General features: G+C 47.8%; 2 protein-coding genes across 2 annotated transcripts; both read left to right on the plus strand.

Annotated features, from left to right (window-relative positions):
- The first annotated feature begins 9,183 nt into the window (after positions 1 to 9,183).
- On the plus strand, positions 9,184 to 12,197 carry LOC135812914 (uncharacterized). Its single transcript, XM_065326132.1, has 4 exons — positions 9,184 to 9,557; positions 9,637 to 9,693; positions 10,135 to 10,758; positions 11,977 to 12,197. Exons 1-4 carry the CDS (start codon positions 9,494 to 9,496, stop codon positions 12,195 to 12,197), a joined length of 966 nt encoding a protein of 321 aa, XP_065182204.1. The 5' UTR covers positions 9,184 to 9,493.
- Positions 12,198 to 12,985: 788 nt separating this feature from the next.
- LOC135811689 (uncharacterized) lies at positions 12,986 to 15,060 on the plus strand. The gene is made up of 2 exons (XM_065324924.1): positions 12,986 to 13,432; positions 13,658 to 15,060. Exons 1-2 carry the CDS (start codon positions 13,378 to 13,380, stop codon positions 14,596 to 14,598), a joined length of 996 nt encoding a protein of 331 aa, XP_065180996.1. The 5' UTR covers positions 12,986 to 13,377; the 3' UTR covers positions 14,599 to 15,060.
- Positions 15,061 to 15,151: the final 91 nt, after the last annotated feature.

A 15,151-nucleotide genomic window follows, 5' to 3' on the forward strand; every position in this document is an offset into this window, starting at 1 on the left:
GTAGGTCGACATTGACCTGGTTTGGCAGCTATCGTAATAGTATCTGCCTGGTTGGATGTAGCAGGTTGGTGTTTGTTCGTTGTCCAGTCCGGAATTTTCTTGTAACTCACGGTGGAGTACGCGCAGGGTTTGTGATCATCCCTGTTCACTTCAATATTATCAAACACAACGTTCCCTTTGTCACTCATCTTATCCTGAGTATTGAACTTGCTGACAATACTGCACCACACTTGTCACAACCTACCGCCACTGCTGGCGGTGGTGACTGGTTCGTCAATGGCGGTGACCAGGCTGACCAACTAGGTTGGAGACAGTGGCCTGGTTGTCAACCCCGCGGCAGCCTAAAGGTTAATTTTATCGATCCAGCCTCAGCGCCATGTTGACGATGCCCTAGTGACTGTGTGTCATGGATTGCCTTGCCATCAGCGGTCATTGCCGTCCACCTTGGTGCAGCCCTCAACAACTGGCTCAGCCCATGGGAGTATCAAGTGGACAAAGTTGTTGCCAAAGTAGCTCAGAAGATTGGTGCATCGTGGTGTAGGTGAGCACATAACTAGGACTTCCCAGCGCCTATTTGTCCAGGCTGCGATACTATGTGACATCCTGTACTGCACATTCTTTTCAGCACTGCAAGGTCGGCAGCTGGACCGACTGCAGGGGCCGCGCACATGCAGGCCGCCTGTTGCCAGTGCAGCATTCTGGAACGTTCCTGCCTTCTGAGATCCGTGGAATAATAACTTTCTTTGCTTCAAAGTAAGTTGCTTACCTTTCTGTTGTGCTCCGAGTGTCCTGACAACAATAACCTACAGCAATGTTTTATTTTCCTTTCCATTCCCCAACCAATGAATACTACGATGTCGATTCTAAATTTGAATACTTTAGTGTGTGCCCGCGCACGCACGCGTGTGTGTGTGTGTATACCTCGCTCGCCACTCGAAGTTATGTTCCCCATCACTGGAACACTGCCTGTTCTTTCAGGACCTGCCATCATCTGCGGATGGGCATTCAATGATTGTATTGTGTGTGTGTTTCATTCAGAATCAGATCCGCTATCGTTGCTATAAGAGAAAATCTGTGGGTTCACATCCAGTGCATTTGTAGATTTGCGTGCTTTTCTCGCCACGGGCGCATACATGGGACATTGTGTGTGTGTGCGGCTGTTGGTACTAATATTCAGGTCTGTGCTTGCATGTGTGAACATGAAATTGTTCGGTTCTGTGCATGCTATTGCTATGTTGTATATTATTGTATGTATGTGTGCATTTCCACGAACAGTGTAGATGAGCGTGGAGAGTGCATTCATCCCTCATCAACCACTTCCCCTTGGGCTTACGAGAGTTTTTTCTGCGTACCTCTCATTTTTGTTTGTTTCTCTCTGATACTGTATTGATGCCAGTACCTGTACCTCGATGTGTTCCTCTATCTGCAGTCGCCTTTAACCTTCGGTCAAGTTAACGTTTATTGTGCTCTATTTATCGTGCGAATCAAAATAAACAATAATAACACAAGTCGTGCTAGAGTGACGACATGTGCGTGTAGAAGGGTTGATGCGATGGGACGTTATAATTAGGTGGAACAGAACACACATTGGGCAGATTGATTGGGCATCATTGATTGTGCTCAGTCTAAACAGTGAACATAATAATTATCTCCAGTGACAGACTGTAGCGGCTAGCCTCCAATAGGTAGCTGGCACTAGTCGCTACTGCTTGTTTGACAGGTGCCGCCAGAACCCCTGTTGTGTCATTCTATTGATGCACATGCCCTATTCTGGGGCATACTGAGGTACTTTGATTTTGTTGACTGCATGTAAACAGCATCCAATAGTAGTACTCGTGGACCTTGGCTCTTTGTAGGTCAACCACCATCGCATGGATCGATCGGTGACTATGCACTTCGAGGTTGGAATAGCCCGCGCTGAACAGATCTTGCCATGGCCCAGGGAGTGAACTCGCTTACTCGACTATCCCGGTTTTAGTTAACCAGCAAGAGTGGTGCAATTTGTCCATACCATGTTGCGAGCTCACAGTTGTTTGGGCAGGTTTTGTGCTGCACCACGAAACAAAGCGAAATAACGGCGTGACTGTTGAGCAAGGAAGCGGCAAGACAGCACGTCCAGGACGAGACAGGCAGTAGAGATGTGTTCACAGCACGAGCAACCTCTCAAACCCTGCCGGTACTCCACAGTTACAAGAAAATGTCGGACTGGACGACGCGCCAATGCAAACCTGCTACATCCACCCAGGCAGATAGCTGCCAAACCAGGCCAATTTCGACCCACTGCATACCGGTATGTCAATGTCAAACAGATCCTGCAGGAGAAGACTGGGATGATATTGGCGTCCTGTGTACGGACACCATGCAGTCACATTTCCTGCGTCTTTTGCAGCATATAGGATAAACACATCACTGTAAAGTCCACTACTTCGTGATTTTTATTTGTAGAATACATGACAAGCGTATTCAGTGTGCCTCGCAGAACTGCGAGATGCTGCAGAAGACCAGGTTCGACCTTTCTGGACCGCAATTCACCGACGGTGGGCTACACGATGCTGGAGGAACTTGATTCCATTGAAAACCCAAGATTCCTTTGCTCCTGGACGCTCCGCCGTGTTGTGATATCTGCCAGGTGCGCAGTAACTAGTATTTTCATCGCTATAGCGAGGACGACGCCGATCGGCAAACTCTCGCTCACAGCCATCACCAGCCTCTCTAAACCATCACTTGGCACCCCCCAGAGGTATAGGAGAAAGCCAAAACAGCTCTCAACAAACAAAAGCTAAGGACGATGGAAAGAGAGCATGTCAAAAAGAAGACGAACAGTATGAAGTTCAAATGGGTTTGAACACTCGTACCACCAACTATACCACTTTCAATAAATCGTGACGCCATTTTGTTTAAAAACGCATACGGTCCATTACAAGTCAAGTTCGAACGAATTAACAATCAGAAAGAAATAGGAAGATGAGGACCTATGCCAGAGGGAGGTACTATTCGGCCATTCTAACCGTAGAAAATCACTTTCAGCGTGGTTGGACGCGGGTTGGATGACGAGTGGACGTGAGTTCCTGTGACAGGGTGTTCCAAAGCCTCACGGCGGAAACCAATGGTCGGCTGTCGCCAGATATTCGCGGAGTTAGCGGAACAACATATTTGCAATTGTCATTGCCATGGGTGTTACTGGGAGGTTGGAGGCCTACTCTATCTTTCAGAAGAGGGCTGATGCTGCTGGTGTGGACACGGTGCATAAGGAAACGGAGTTTGCATTTGGCACGTTCAATTACAGGGGTCAGGGAAAGGCGAGTGTATATAGGAGTGGTATGGGACGGGAAGGGCAGATTGGCTACGCAGCGAACACATCGCTTGTCGAGGACAGTGAGCTGGTGCCGCTGCTGAGCCGTGAGTACAGAGAAGAACGCATTTGATCCATAAAGCATGTCAGGAAGTGTTAGGGCAGAATAGAATATGAGCGACTGGCGTTCAGATAGCGACGGGCGGATGGTTCTCAGGGTGGTTAGCTTCTGGGAACTTACCAAGTACGTACTATGCTGGAGACCTGCGCGTCCCTCCGACGAATAGAATCGATCTGTAGGCCCAGAAAGCGAGCAGTGGTGGTCTGGGTGAGAGGCGTCCCGTTGCAGTTAGCGTTGAGTTCCAGGGTACTACGGTGTGATGCCTCAATGGCTAAGACCTGCGTCTTGTCGGGGTGTAAAAGCAGGCCTTTCCCGTGTAGGTAGTCAGCCAAGTTTGACACAGCAACGGATAAGACTTGATTTAGAGTTGCTACGGATCTGCTTGCGGTGTCGAGAAGGATGTCATCCGCAAACAGCTGGGAGTGAGCTGGGCTGGTGACGCTATGGACGTCCATGGTATAATTATTTTAATATTATAGTGAAAACAGCAAAGGACCCAGTACACTACCCTGAGGGACTCCACACTCGCATGCAGTTAGGCCCGAGCACTGCCCACTCGCCAGAACTACTCTCTGTCGACGGTCCGTGAAGTAGCTCGCAAACCAACGCATTGCAGTCAAAGATACACCCAAAGCACACAAATCTTGGATCATCAGCTGGTGCCGTACTTTATCGAATGCCTTGCTCATGTCCACTAGTACTGCGCCAGTATGTAGCTGGTGGTCTGCTGACGACAGATAGTGGTCCATGGCCAAGGTCAAGGCGTCTTCCGTGGAGTGTTGTGGCCGATACGCAAACTGATTAGCGGGCAAAAGTGAATGGGTTTGTAAAAGGTCACACAGGCGTTTGTGGACTATCTTCTCCAAGATCTTCGATGCTATTGGCAGCAAAGATATGGGACGGTAATTGCGAGATGCGTTCTTGTCACCAGACTTAAATAGGGGTCGAACATTGGCAATCTTCAGGGAGACGGGCACAATGCCAGACGAAAGGGATGCATTAATTAATATGGATAGCGATGGGGCGAGGGCTGCTGCACAATGCTTCAGGATGAATGCCGGAATACTGAGCTTGCCCTCAGCTTTATGAGCATCGAGTCTCACGAGGAAGGTGAAGGTGAGGTATTCACACTAGTGGCCTCGAATTCCCGCAAAGGATCCCGTGGTGACGGACCACAAGGTAGGGATAGCTGCACAGGTCTACTTGGATTGGAGACTACTCCAGTGAATTGCTCGCTGAGTGCTGCTATACTGACTGAGGGTGGAGTGGAATGTCATGGCCTGGGATTTGGTCGGTTCAAACATCACTTTCCATGTACGACCCCACTCGTGCAGTCGCTCAACGGACACCTGCAGTGACTGCCGGGCGACTGTTGGGGTCTGCTGGGAGGTGACTAAGCTGTACAAAGTTGTGTCATCAACATAGGCCTCCAAGCTGGCGCCGTCAGCGAGAACATCTGGCGCGTCGTTGACGTAGGCCAGGAAAAGCGTTGGTCCACGGATGCTTCCCTGGGGGACTCCAGCGGAGGTCGTATACCTAGATGACGTCCGCCCTCCAACGAGGCACTGTAGGGAACTAGTGTCCAGGTACGAGGCCAGCCATCTCTGAAGCGGACCATCGATGCCTAGGCTACGCACCTTGTGGAGGAGGCCGACATGTGAGGCACGATCAAACGCTCCTGCGATGGCCACAGCAAGGATACGGATGGAGCCGCCCCTGGAGTCGCCCCTCCACAGCCCACAGCGCTTGCCCAGGCAGTTTGGAGAGCTTGCAAAGCGTCCGATGTTCAGAGGCCTCTGCGAAATCCAAATTGGTGCGACGTGAGCAGTTGGTGGTCCTCAAAATAGTTTGCGATAATTATGTCTGTTTACAAGAGTTTCCATTACTTTCGAGATTATGCACAGTAAGGATACGGGCCTATGTTTCTTAAGGGTTGAGCGGGAAGATCGCTTGTGGATCGGAACCACGTTGGCCGTCTTCCGAATCCTAGGTTGGACTCCAGACCGGAAACATAAAGCAAATAACTTGGACAGTGGCTCTACGAGCTCATGAGCACATTCATGCGAGCAGAAATACCGTCAGGCCCTGTAGCCTTGGAGACGTCTAGCCTTGCCAGGAGGTTGCGGACAGCCTCTGAGCGGAAACGGATGGTAGGAAGATGAGGAGCATCTCAGGGAGCAGGGTCCGGTAGGTCAGCCTCCACAAGGTCCGGACCGGCAACGCTACACTTCTTCGAGAAGAAGCGAGCGAATGCCTCTGCTTTCTCTGAGCTCGTTGCCCACTCGCGGCCGTCAGAGTCGACAACTAGGGGAATTTCAGGCTGTGTGCGGTTGCCAGCAGCGTTCTTCAACTTCGTCCACCACTGTTTGTCTCTGAGGGACCCAGTTGAGAGGCTGCGACGGAGGCTGTCCTCCTTTGCACGTCGTGATTGGAACTGGGTGGCGATCGCTACAGGCACGGAATCGGTGAATGCCTGCTGAAGTGCTGGGTCATAAGGGTGTTTTCTCCTGTCGCGCCAGCGCTTCTCCTTCTCCCTCTCGGTCTGGGTGCATTCAGGCGTCCGCCATACCGGATCGGACGGCCTCGTTTCCAGAACTTTGAACGGGGCAAAGTGTGGAACAGCTGGAGTAATCGAAGCGGAAGCCTGCTCACAGGAAGTTTCTGAATCCTCCGTCATGATATGACCCCATTCCATGTTGCGAAGGGGCGCCCTGAGGCGATCCCAGTCTGCCCTGTTGTAGCGAAATACTGTTCGTTGTTCACATCTAGGGAGCACGGAAGAACAGTCTGACAGTACAACTGCATGGTCAGATCGACCGAGGGGCGGAAGTATACGTGTAGTTACTGGGGACGTGAACTTTGACATTATGAGATCTAGGTGGTTGTCTCCACGAGTCTGTACTGTGACATGCTGAAAAAGAAGATGGGCAGCGCATTTGGACAAGTCCTGCCAAAACTGTACTGGCGTACCTGGAGGTCGATACACTCCTCCTAGGAGAATCCGGTTTCGATGACTTCTGATCTCCAGTAGCAAAAGTTCTATGTTCGTGTGGTCACCCACCACTCGTGCTTGAAAGCGATTGTGCACATAGGCTGCTAGGCCACCTCCATGACTGGGACGATCCCTCCGGACAAGTGCATGGTTAGGTATGCTGAGCAAGCCGTCTGCGGTATTATTATTATTATTATTATTATTATTATTATTTGAAACTCGGGTATTGAGCCAATAATAAATGTAGAAAGGAAAAGGACATATGGAAACGAGTTAAGAGTAACACTCCACAACTGTAACTAGATACTATATACAGTCAGAAAGTGCAACAACTAGGCACAAAACTGACAGAGTACTGAGACATTCGACGTCCTGACACCTAGCTTCAACACATCTCCGTAGCGCTAACCGACAGCCTTCCAACTTGGAAGGTTCAAGGTTATGGAAAGACCAAAGAGGGGAAGGCAAGCGCAACGAAAACGAGCACAAGCTACAGTCCCAACGGAACAAAGAATGTCGATTGTCACTGGACGATGACGAGACCAGTAGGCGATTTGACAAAGCGGTCTAACTACAATTCGAAGCAGCAAAGCAGCACACCACCCAACTTGGGTGGGTTAAAAATATCAAAGATAAGTTAAGAAGGAGGAAGCTTTGCGAGAACGAATTGTACAAGCCGAAATCTAAACTCCTACAGTACTCCTCATGCATGACATTGTGATGGACTAGTTGACTACAGAACAAGTTGTTTCACACGACGGTTTGCTGCTTCGAATTGTAGTTAGACCGCTTTGTCAAATCGCCTACTGGTCTCGTCATCGTCCAGTGACAATCGACATTCTTTGTTCCGTTGGGACTGTAGCTTGTGCTCGTTTTCGTTGCGCTTGCCTTCCCCTCTTTGGTCTTTCCACAACCTTGAACCTTCCAAGTTGGAAGGCTGTCGGTTAGCGCTACGGAGATGTGTTGAAGCTAGGTGTCAGGACGTCGAATGTCTCAGAACTCTGTCAGTTTTGTGCCTAGTTGTTGCACTTTCTGACTGTATATAGTATCTAGTTACAGTGGTGGAGAGTTACTCTTAACTCGTTTCCATATGTCCTTTTCCTTTCTACATTATTATTATTATTAATTCAACATCTCCTGGCTCGTCAGAAGACTGCCAATATATATGAGAAGTCGGGTGGCAGCCAACCACAGCGAACTGAATAATAAGGAGAGAAACAAGGGGAGGCATGACGAAAATGGTGAGATTAGTTAGGACAAAGAAGCTGAAGCTTGAACTCCTTATTGTCTGTGCATGCTTTAAGGCTAGTTGGCAGGGAAGACCAGAGAGTGTACGCAGAGAAGATAGGAGATTTCAGAAACAGGGAGGTATTGGCACGGGGTAATGAGAAGCAATGACGTGTTGATCTGGTGGACACAAACCAGTTATACTTAGCAAAGTGTTTGGGAGCCAGATCTAATAAGATCATGTGTACAAGGATGCAAAGATGTTGCTGGTGTCGCTCTAAGAGGGGAGATACTGAAGCTAAACTTGAGAGACGTTGGGAGGAGAATGTTTGATTTTTGCGAAACAGGATTTTTAGAAGCAGACGCTGGTGTATTTCCAGAGTTTGAACAAGGGCCTGAGACAGACCGCACCACGCTGTGTCACAGTAATCAAATATAGGTAGAATATACGACGTAAAGAACAATTTTCGGCAATGTTCATTTAAATGGTGGAAGTGAGGTTGCAACATGCCAAGGGAGGAGCTAGCTCGCTTGCATACTGACTGGACCTGTGGGGACCAGGACATATGGCTGTCGAATATAACACCAAGGTATTTGTGTTCATGAACAATTTGAACGTTAGCATTGGCTCCTGGAAAGTGCAACGGCTGAGTAGGCGGCGATGGGCTGATGAGCATTGCTTCGGTCTTCGCGATGTTGGGCCTCAGCTTCCAAGCTTCCGTCCATGCTATGGTGGAGTTAATGCCGGTCTGCATGGAGGTAACGAGGTTGGACGGCGAGCTGTCAGAGCACAACAGTGCAGTGTCATCAGCAAAAAGGCTGACGTCTGGAACTAGAGAGGGCAGATCGTTCACATAAGTTAGGAAAAGGAGTGGACCCAGTATGGACCCCTGTGGAACACCAGACACTACAGGTAAAGGATCGGACAAGGAAGCAGAGACACGGACAGTTTGATGACGGGACGACAAATATGACGACAGCCACTGCAGAGTTGTACCACGTACTAGAAGTTAGAGCTGGATAGAAAGGTTCCCGCCAGTATCATGATGTCAATGTTTTGAGATAGTATGAAATACTCAACTTCATGCTTTTTATTAAGAAGGTGGCACACATTGAGGGACCCTACTCTAAGATTAAGACTAAGGCCGTTGTTGCTGTTCGATAAAGGGGCTAAAAAATGTCCAACAGAGATCGCATTAGAGGCAACTGCACGAACTCAGCTGACATAAGGTCAGCTCCAGAACAAGAGAGCTTGGAAGCTCAGGGCCATACGCTGTGCTTTTTTTGCCTTGATGACCTAGGCAAAATAAGCATAGGGATGTTATAAATTTTTCATTTCTCCATTTTTTTTAAGACATAACCTGGGATTCGAACCCGCACTATCGCCCGGCATACATGCATCTCCCTATACATCAGGGAGTCGTATACATGTACTGTTGAGGCAACGAACTGAAATAATAAAAACCAAACCAAACCAAACCAAACATGTACATAACACGAAGGATATTGTGGCCAGCTGTTTGTGGCCAGCTGTGTTTGATGGTACGGTGCGATACGGGACAGATACGGGAGCCAGCAAATATTGTGGCCAGCTGTGTTTGATGGTACGGTACGGGACAGATACGGGATAGCGCCAGGCAAAGCTGTGTGGACCCTGGCTAGCGCCGGACGTTACTGAAGTAACGTCTTCTGCATAGCTACATGATTAAATGTCTTCTCTTATAATTATTGTTTTCAGCTGAATTTGGGAACTAATTGGTTGTTGAGTATTTTGCAAAAGGTTTTCTAATCCTCATGGATGCCAAATAATAACGGTGCAACACGCTAAATTTTGTCTTGCTTGCTGAATCTACATTGCAAAATGAGCACCTCGAGTTTATTTTGGAGTGCGTGCTGCGCATTCTTCTTTGTCATCACACTTTCGGGTAAGTCTTTTCGTGGACTCCATCCATCCTGCTGTGTTTGACAACGTGCCGCACTTTGCGCTGTGTAACCCTTGTGCAGGCAAGGTCCAGGGAACTGAATTGCAGACAAGGTTCACATGCGGCTGCACTACATCAGGTACGGGCATGGGCTTCCTGCTGGTTCAGGTCACCCGTCCCAGCATCTTGTCTTAGCAGTATGTTGAAGATTATCCTTTTGCTTAGTTTGACTGAAAGTCGAATAGTGGGCCTTGGGCCTGGTATGCGATTCAAGGTCAGTTGCAGGGCGAATGGTTACATGACCAAAGCATATATTTTCACCACTGTCCTTTCTGACAATCAATGAGTCAATGAGTATACCTGCTTCAGGGAACAATGTGAATGGTCGAACAATGGAGCTCTCACTAGAAACAAGTTCCTATTCGCGGTTGAGAATCGTTAGAAATTTAGGTGCCTAGTTCTGGCCAATATTACTATAATTATGCGCACGAACAAAAGGGAAAGGAAACCCCGATGCTGTACTATAAACTCGAAGAGATTGCGTGGATGGCTTGTGCTACTTGCTTTTTGGCGTTTCCAGATCTTTCGTTCTGGAAGACTACAGCAATTGCGACCATCAGCGTCCTCGTGATCTGCATCATGGGCATTGTCGGCCTTCTATCAGCCCTTCACGTCAGACAGCGAGATACACAGCAGCTCTATATCAGATATCGTCGTCTTTCACAGAAGACCGGGGACAGTATGCCTGCACAGGCCGCAGAGGACACCATCTGTGATGTGCGTCGAGATGGCAACGTTCAGCGTATTCAAGATTCAACCCGGATCCGAAATGAATGCCTCCGGGCAAGTGACATACTGCCTTCTGTCACCGAGATAGGAGACTTTGAAGATGAAGATGCTTATGCAAAACCTCTATACACATATCCGCAGGGACGTAGCTCTCCCGCAGTTGATGAGGCACAGCCAACACAGGTTGCAGTGAAGGCAAGTGGAGGACACACGCATGGATCTGATCTTGCCAAACGCTCAACATTTATGCTAGGTGTCACCAAAACTCAACAGCGAAGCATGAAGTCAAAGTCTATACCAAGCGAAGACAGGATCTCGTCTTTCACATATGGCCCAGAATCTGCGAAAACCAGGCTTAGGGTGAAATTTCACAAAATGACTTTTTCCCATTTTCAGCTTCTACTAGGCATAGGAGGTCAGGAGACAAAATATTACAGGTGTGGGTCGACTCATAGTGGTATTAAAAGTATCTCAAACACACCAGGGTATTGTGTTAAAAAATCCCAAAAAAAACACAAAATTGTTATCACAGGAAAGAAATGAAGAGAGATCCACCAGAGTGAAGGAAGAGACATGGATGATTTTTGTTTAGGTGACATGACAAGGTAGGCATGTGGGGGCAGGCTTGTTGTGGCCCCTTGGTGCTGCAGGCTGTAGTGGCCATGCACAGTTCTGCATGAATTTTGTTTGCTCCTCACTCAGCACATTCTGGGGCTGCATACATGTACTGGCATGCTCTGGCGCTACACACCACAAGGAAACCCGACTCCAGTTGAGATGGCACCTTTTGAAGGGTGAATCTAGTACAACTATTCAAAAACAAGCAAGAACACAGCCTTTCAAACTGTTCCACTGTTCGTAGTATGCGCATAGTGATAGTGTGCTGGCGTGCTGCAGTGTCTGCTTGGTGCTGACCAGCAAGTGAAATCTCGGCACGCCGTACAATCCCTTGCAGCTAGCTGTCCAGCGAGGAAAGTCTCGAGTGGAGGCCTCTCGATCTGCTCGCTCATTCGCCTGGCATTCAGTAGCACTTCATCGCCAAGGACTTCAATTCAAAACAGTTTTCACACTGCGCTTCTAGCCTTTTTTCCTCGTGAACTTGCTGCAAACGTATGAGCTCGGCTGCGCGTGTTCCCTCTGCGTGAGGCCCAGAAACAGCTAGTATCTCCATACTTCGATTGGCTGGGTCGATGCCGTCCAGGTTCTCCTCGCTATCGCCATCACGACTCTAACTGGAGACGATTTCTTCACCATTTTCCGCAAGCAGCAGCTAGCGCAGAAATTTCGCCATCCCTGAGTGAAGGAGATGGAATCCGTTCGATCAGCTCAAAAACTCTTCGTTGTGACTAGAGGAGTAGCAGGGAATATTCTACCGGAAGCCCTTTGACTTCCCTGACTGCTGAAACCCTTCCTGCCATGACTGCTACTTCTTCAAACAAGCGAGATTCTCTTTGATTCCACTTCACTGCACTCGAGCGTCCACGCGACACAACCTTTTTACAAAACATCATTTTTCTCAAAAAAATGATTTTCACCCTAAGCCTGGTTTTCGCAGAAGTTGGGCCATATCCAGAGCCATCTCACAAGGCAAGAACGTGCTACCGATTGGATGGACTTGTTGAAACATTGCCAGAGGATCCGAAAGACCGGATGCAGGATGTTGTTCCATACATGACTACACCCAACACAAATTTGCAAGGCGACCGCATTGGACAGGTCCCAGAAGTGCACGAAGACAGCGATATCTACGAAGCAGCAGATGACACTGACTATGTAGAGGATGAAATCTACTTGAACGCCGATGTCCGAGGTGATTGCTCTCCCTCCTCCAGTTGTTACATGGCAATGGTGTAATTTTATCATGGTCGGAATTCTCCATCTTGTCCGCTCACATTCATAACAGCTTTTATAACTGTGAACGTTCCCAGTGCGAGTTCTGTTAATTTGCACATTCCAGACATGATGAAGTTATTAAAAGTCAGGTCGTTGAATCACGTGAAAACTAACGTCTGAACATTCTGAATCACAAGCTTTACTGCTTATAACTGTTAACGTAATGTTGGACAAAGAAACATGATTTTAAACTTGTAATCCGATCTCTCACTTTAAATTCTTGGCCCTTCATCAGAGTCTTACTGATAATATTTGTCATTTCGAGGCGTATAGAGCAAATAGTTATGGACGCTTTCACAATATCAACAGTATCAGTGTCCACGCATGGTGTCAAGTGTACTATTTATCCTTGCATTAGTGCTCACATGCAGCTAGCACTTGGTTTTGTTATTTGATAACTACATTCGTGTGGCAGAAACTCGTTCAATGCTAAGTAGCAGCACCCTACAAAACTGGTATGGAAAGTCTGGTCAGGAAACCAGCCACAATATGCCGACCAAGGAACGTGTTTGTGTCAAAAGGGACACACCAGGAGGCAACTGTTGGTACGTGTGTCGATCACGTAAAGCTGTAGAAGAATCGGTCGCTCATATCGGTGTGAGCCTCACCAAATCTATCAGATGTGCTCCTGAATATGTCCATGATCCATGCTATGGGGCGGTTATTATGGTGTCTTGCACAGGGCATGTGAATGCAAGCTGTGATTATTATAATGAGTACGTGAAGGCATGATTCCCAAACGCAGTCGGAATTTTTTTTTAAAGGAGTTACAATTGTCCAGCAAAAATACACGGTAGGAGAAATATAGATTGTGGGTCTCGCTGCTAGCGTGGGTCATTCATAGTTGGAAATTCCGATTATTATGAATATTCAACTCGTGGTCTACAAATTTGCCAATAACAAGCCAACCAAGAGTACTGCGAGCATTTCTCGCTTTTCAAACATCCGCTGCAGCATGAAAACAACTGTTCGCAGTCTTCGCGGAAACTAACAACGTTCTGAACTGGTGTGTCTCATACAAGCCTTTTACATGATAGTAAACGCATGGTAAGTATTGAGCAGGGAAGCGTTGCAGGGGTTAGGGAATCCCAGAACAGTTTGACTATAGTGGAGTGGAGAGATGGCGGAATTGACATAAACGATGGGTGCTCGCGGATTTGTTATTGTCTTTCAAGCCATGGTGCTTCCCTTTGAAGGTAAGCTCACTCATAGAGATACTGTTTCAATAGACTACTTCAATTTCTAAAATTCATTGAGCTTCAACCGTCATGGCGGCAATAATGGCGGTGCATTCCATCGTCAAGTATCCGTTTTCTAGCATGGCCCTGTTTGGTTTACAGTGTGGTCCCATGAACACACAGGTGCAAACCAGAATCAGATTTGATGTACGTACGTGTGCACATGTATTTCTGTCTCTGTAGAAGCCAAGCTGTGGCGGACGTTTGTCATCACCCTAGCAGCATGTCTTTGTGTATCCTTACTTGTCATCGCCTGGCTTCTGTACCGTTTGGATGTACAAAAAGCTCGGTTCCAGATCCTGCTGAGGAGAGCGCATTCATCTCTCCATAGCAGGAGCTCCACAGCTCCAAATGATACAGGCTTGACGAGGCTGAGTGGTCCAGTCCAGCTAGAGTCCGACCAGGAGCGGCTTGGCAGTTTAGGCACAATACAACCTCTACTCAGTGACCGCGCACTGCATAATAGCGAACGGTGTGTACAGTGTCTAGATGACTGTGCAAGTATCGCAGAGCATGCCGCACCTACCGCTCGCTATCTGGGATCAACTTCTACAAGGGATGTACATGCGCCGGTACAGGGAGATGCGTTACCGGAGGCGGAGACACCATGTGATCACAATCCAACCATACATGTGACCACTGTGACTAAAGTCGACACTGGTCTGGCGCGCACCCAGCGATTCAATTCTGTGCCCGTGCGAACTCCGGCTACACCAGCACGCTCGGCCAGCGTCGCCAGTGAGTATCCGCATCGCTCCAAATACGCAGCACCAAAGTCGAGCCAGACAGCTGTTATCCATGAGGGTACGAGCGAATCACCGTCTCTAGGACCAAGACGAAGTGTCAGGGAGCTGAACATGGATAGCAAACGGTGGTCGCAGGTGCAGAGAGAGGCAACAACAATTGCAGTTGTGAATAGGTCTGGAATGGACGAGCCCAGCCATAAGCAAAGTAACCCTAAGCGTATGTCCCGAGCCGTCAGCCCTACGTTTACAAGCACATTTCGCATTGGCAGGCCACAGACGGCACCTGCAGGAAATACTATTGCCCGCGCAAGTATGTGTCAGGATGACCAGGGATACAACCTGGAACCAGATCTGGTCATCACCTCAACACCGCTTTGAATGCTATCACAAACGCAGCAGGATCTTTAACATTTTATGATTTTCATTTGTTCGCAGCAGGTGTTTAACCCTTAATACCCATGTTTCTACCTTCTCTTTTTGGAATCTCCACAAGCCACCCTGAAAACCATAGGAGGTCATAATACCCTTTTTCATGAATACACTCACATTCCAAGGCCTTTTACAATCTCAATTGCTAGATGCGTTCAAGTATATAAAATTGAAATACAATCAAGCCATGGAGAATCAGTAATGGCGGAATAATAATGCTGCACTGCGGGCTACTTATTACATTAAAACAATAATAATTAGTTTACACATGGAATGGCTGAATTGTTATCATGTTGGATACAGTCCTTTGTGTTCAGAACACATTTTCTCAACTTTTGGAAAAGATTTATACATATATGTAATAGCTGGATTGTTCATTTGCTATTGTTTACCAATTCCACATGAAGAAGATGCTCCTTTTACTGACATAAATCTCTTGAAATTTTCAAACGCGTAATACAGGAAACAGTAAAAGTGTCTATTCCACCTCATACAAGAATCT

Source organism: Sycon ciliatum, chromosome 3 (genome assembly GCF_964019385.1).
Source record: "Sycon ciliatum chromosome 3, ocSycCili1.1, whole genome shotgun sequence".
Taxonomy (NCBI): domain Eukaryota; kingdom Metazoa; phylum Porifera; class Calcarea; order Leucosolenida; family Sycettidae; genus Sycon; species Sycon ciliatum.

Excerpts from the sequence above, each read along its gene's own strand:
- LOC135812914 (XM_065326132.1), top strand. The coding sequence starts at position 9,494 with ATGAGCACCTCGAGTTTATTTTGGAGTGCGTGCTGCGCATTCTTCTTT. Across the intron at positions 9,558-9,636 it reads CTTTGTCATCACACTTTCGG|GCAAGGTCCAGGGAACTGAA; the intron begins GTAAGTCTTTTC and ends ACCCTTGTGCAG. Across the intron at positions 10,759-11,976 it reads GCTTCTACTAGGCATAGGAG|AGGATCCGAAAGACCGGATG; the intron begins GTCAGGAGACAA and ends AAACATTGCCAG.
- LOC135811689 (XM_065324924.1), top strand. The coding sequence starts at position 13,378 with ATGGGTGCTCGCGGATTTGTTATTGTCTTTCAAGCCATGGTGCTTCCC. Across the intron at positions 13,433-13,657 it reads CATGGTGCTTCCCTTTGAAG|AAGCCAAGCTGTGGCGGACG; the intron begins GTAAGCTCACTC and ends CTGTCTCTGTAG.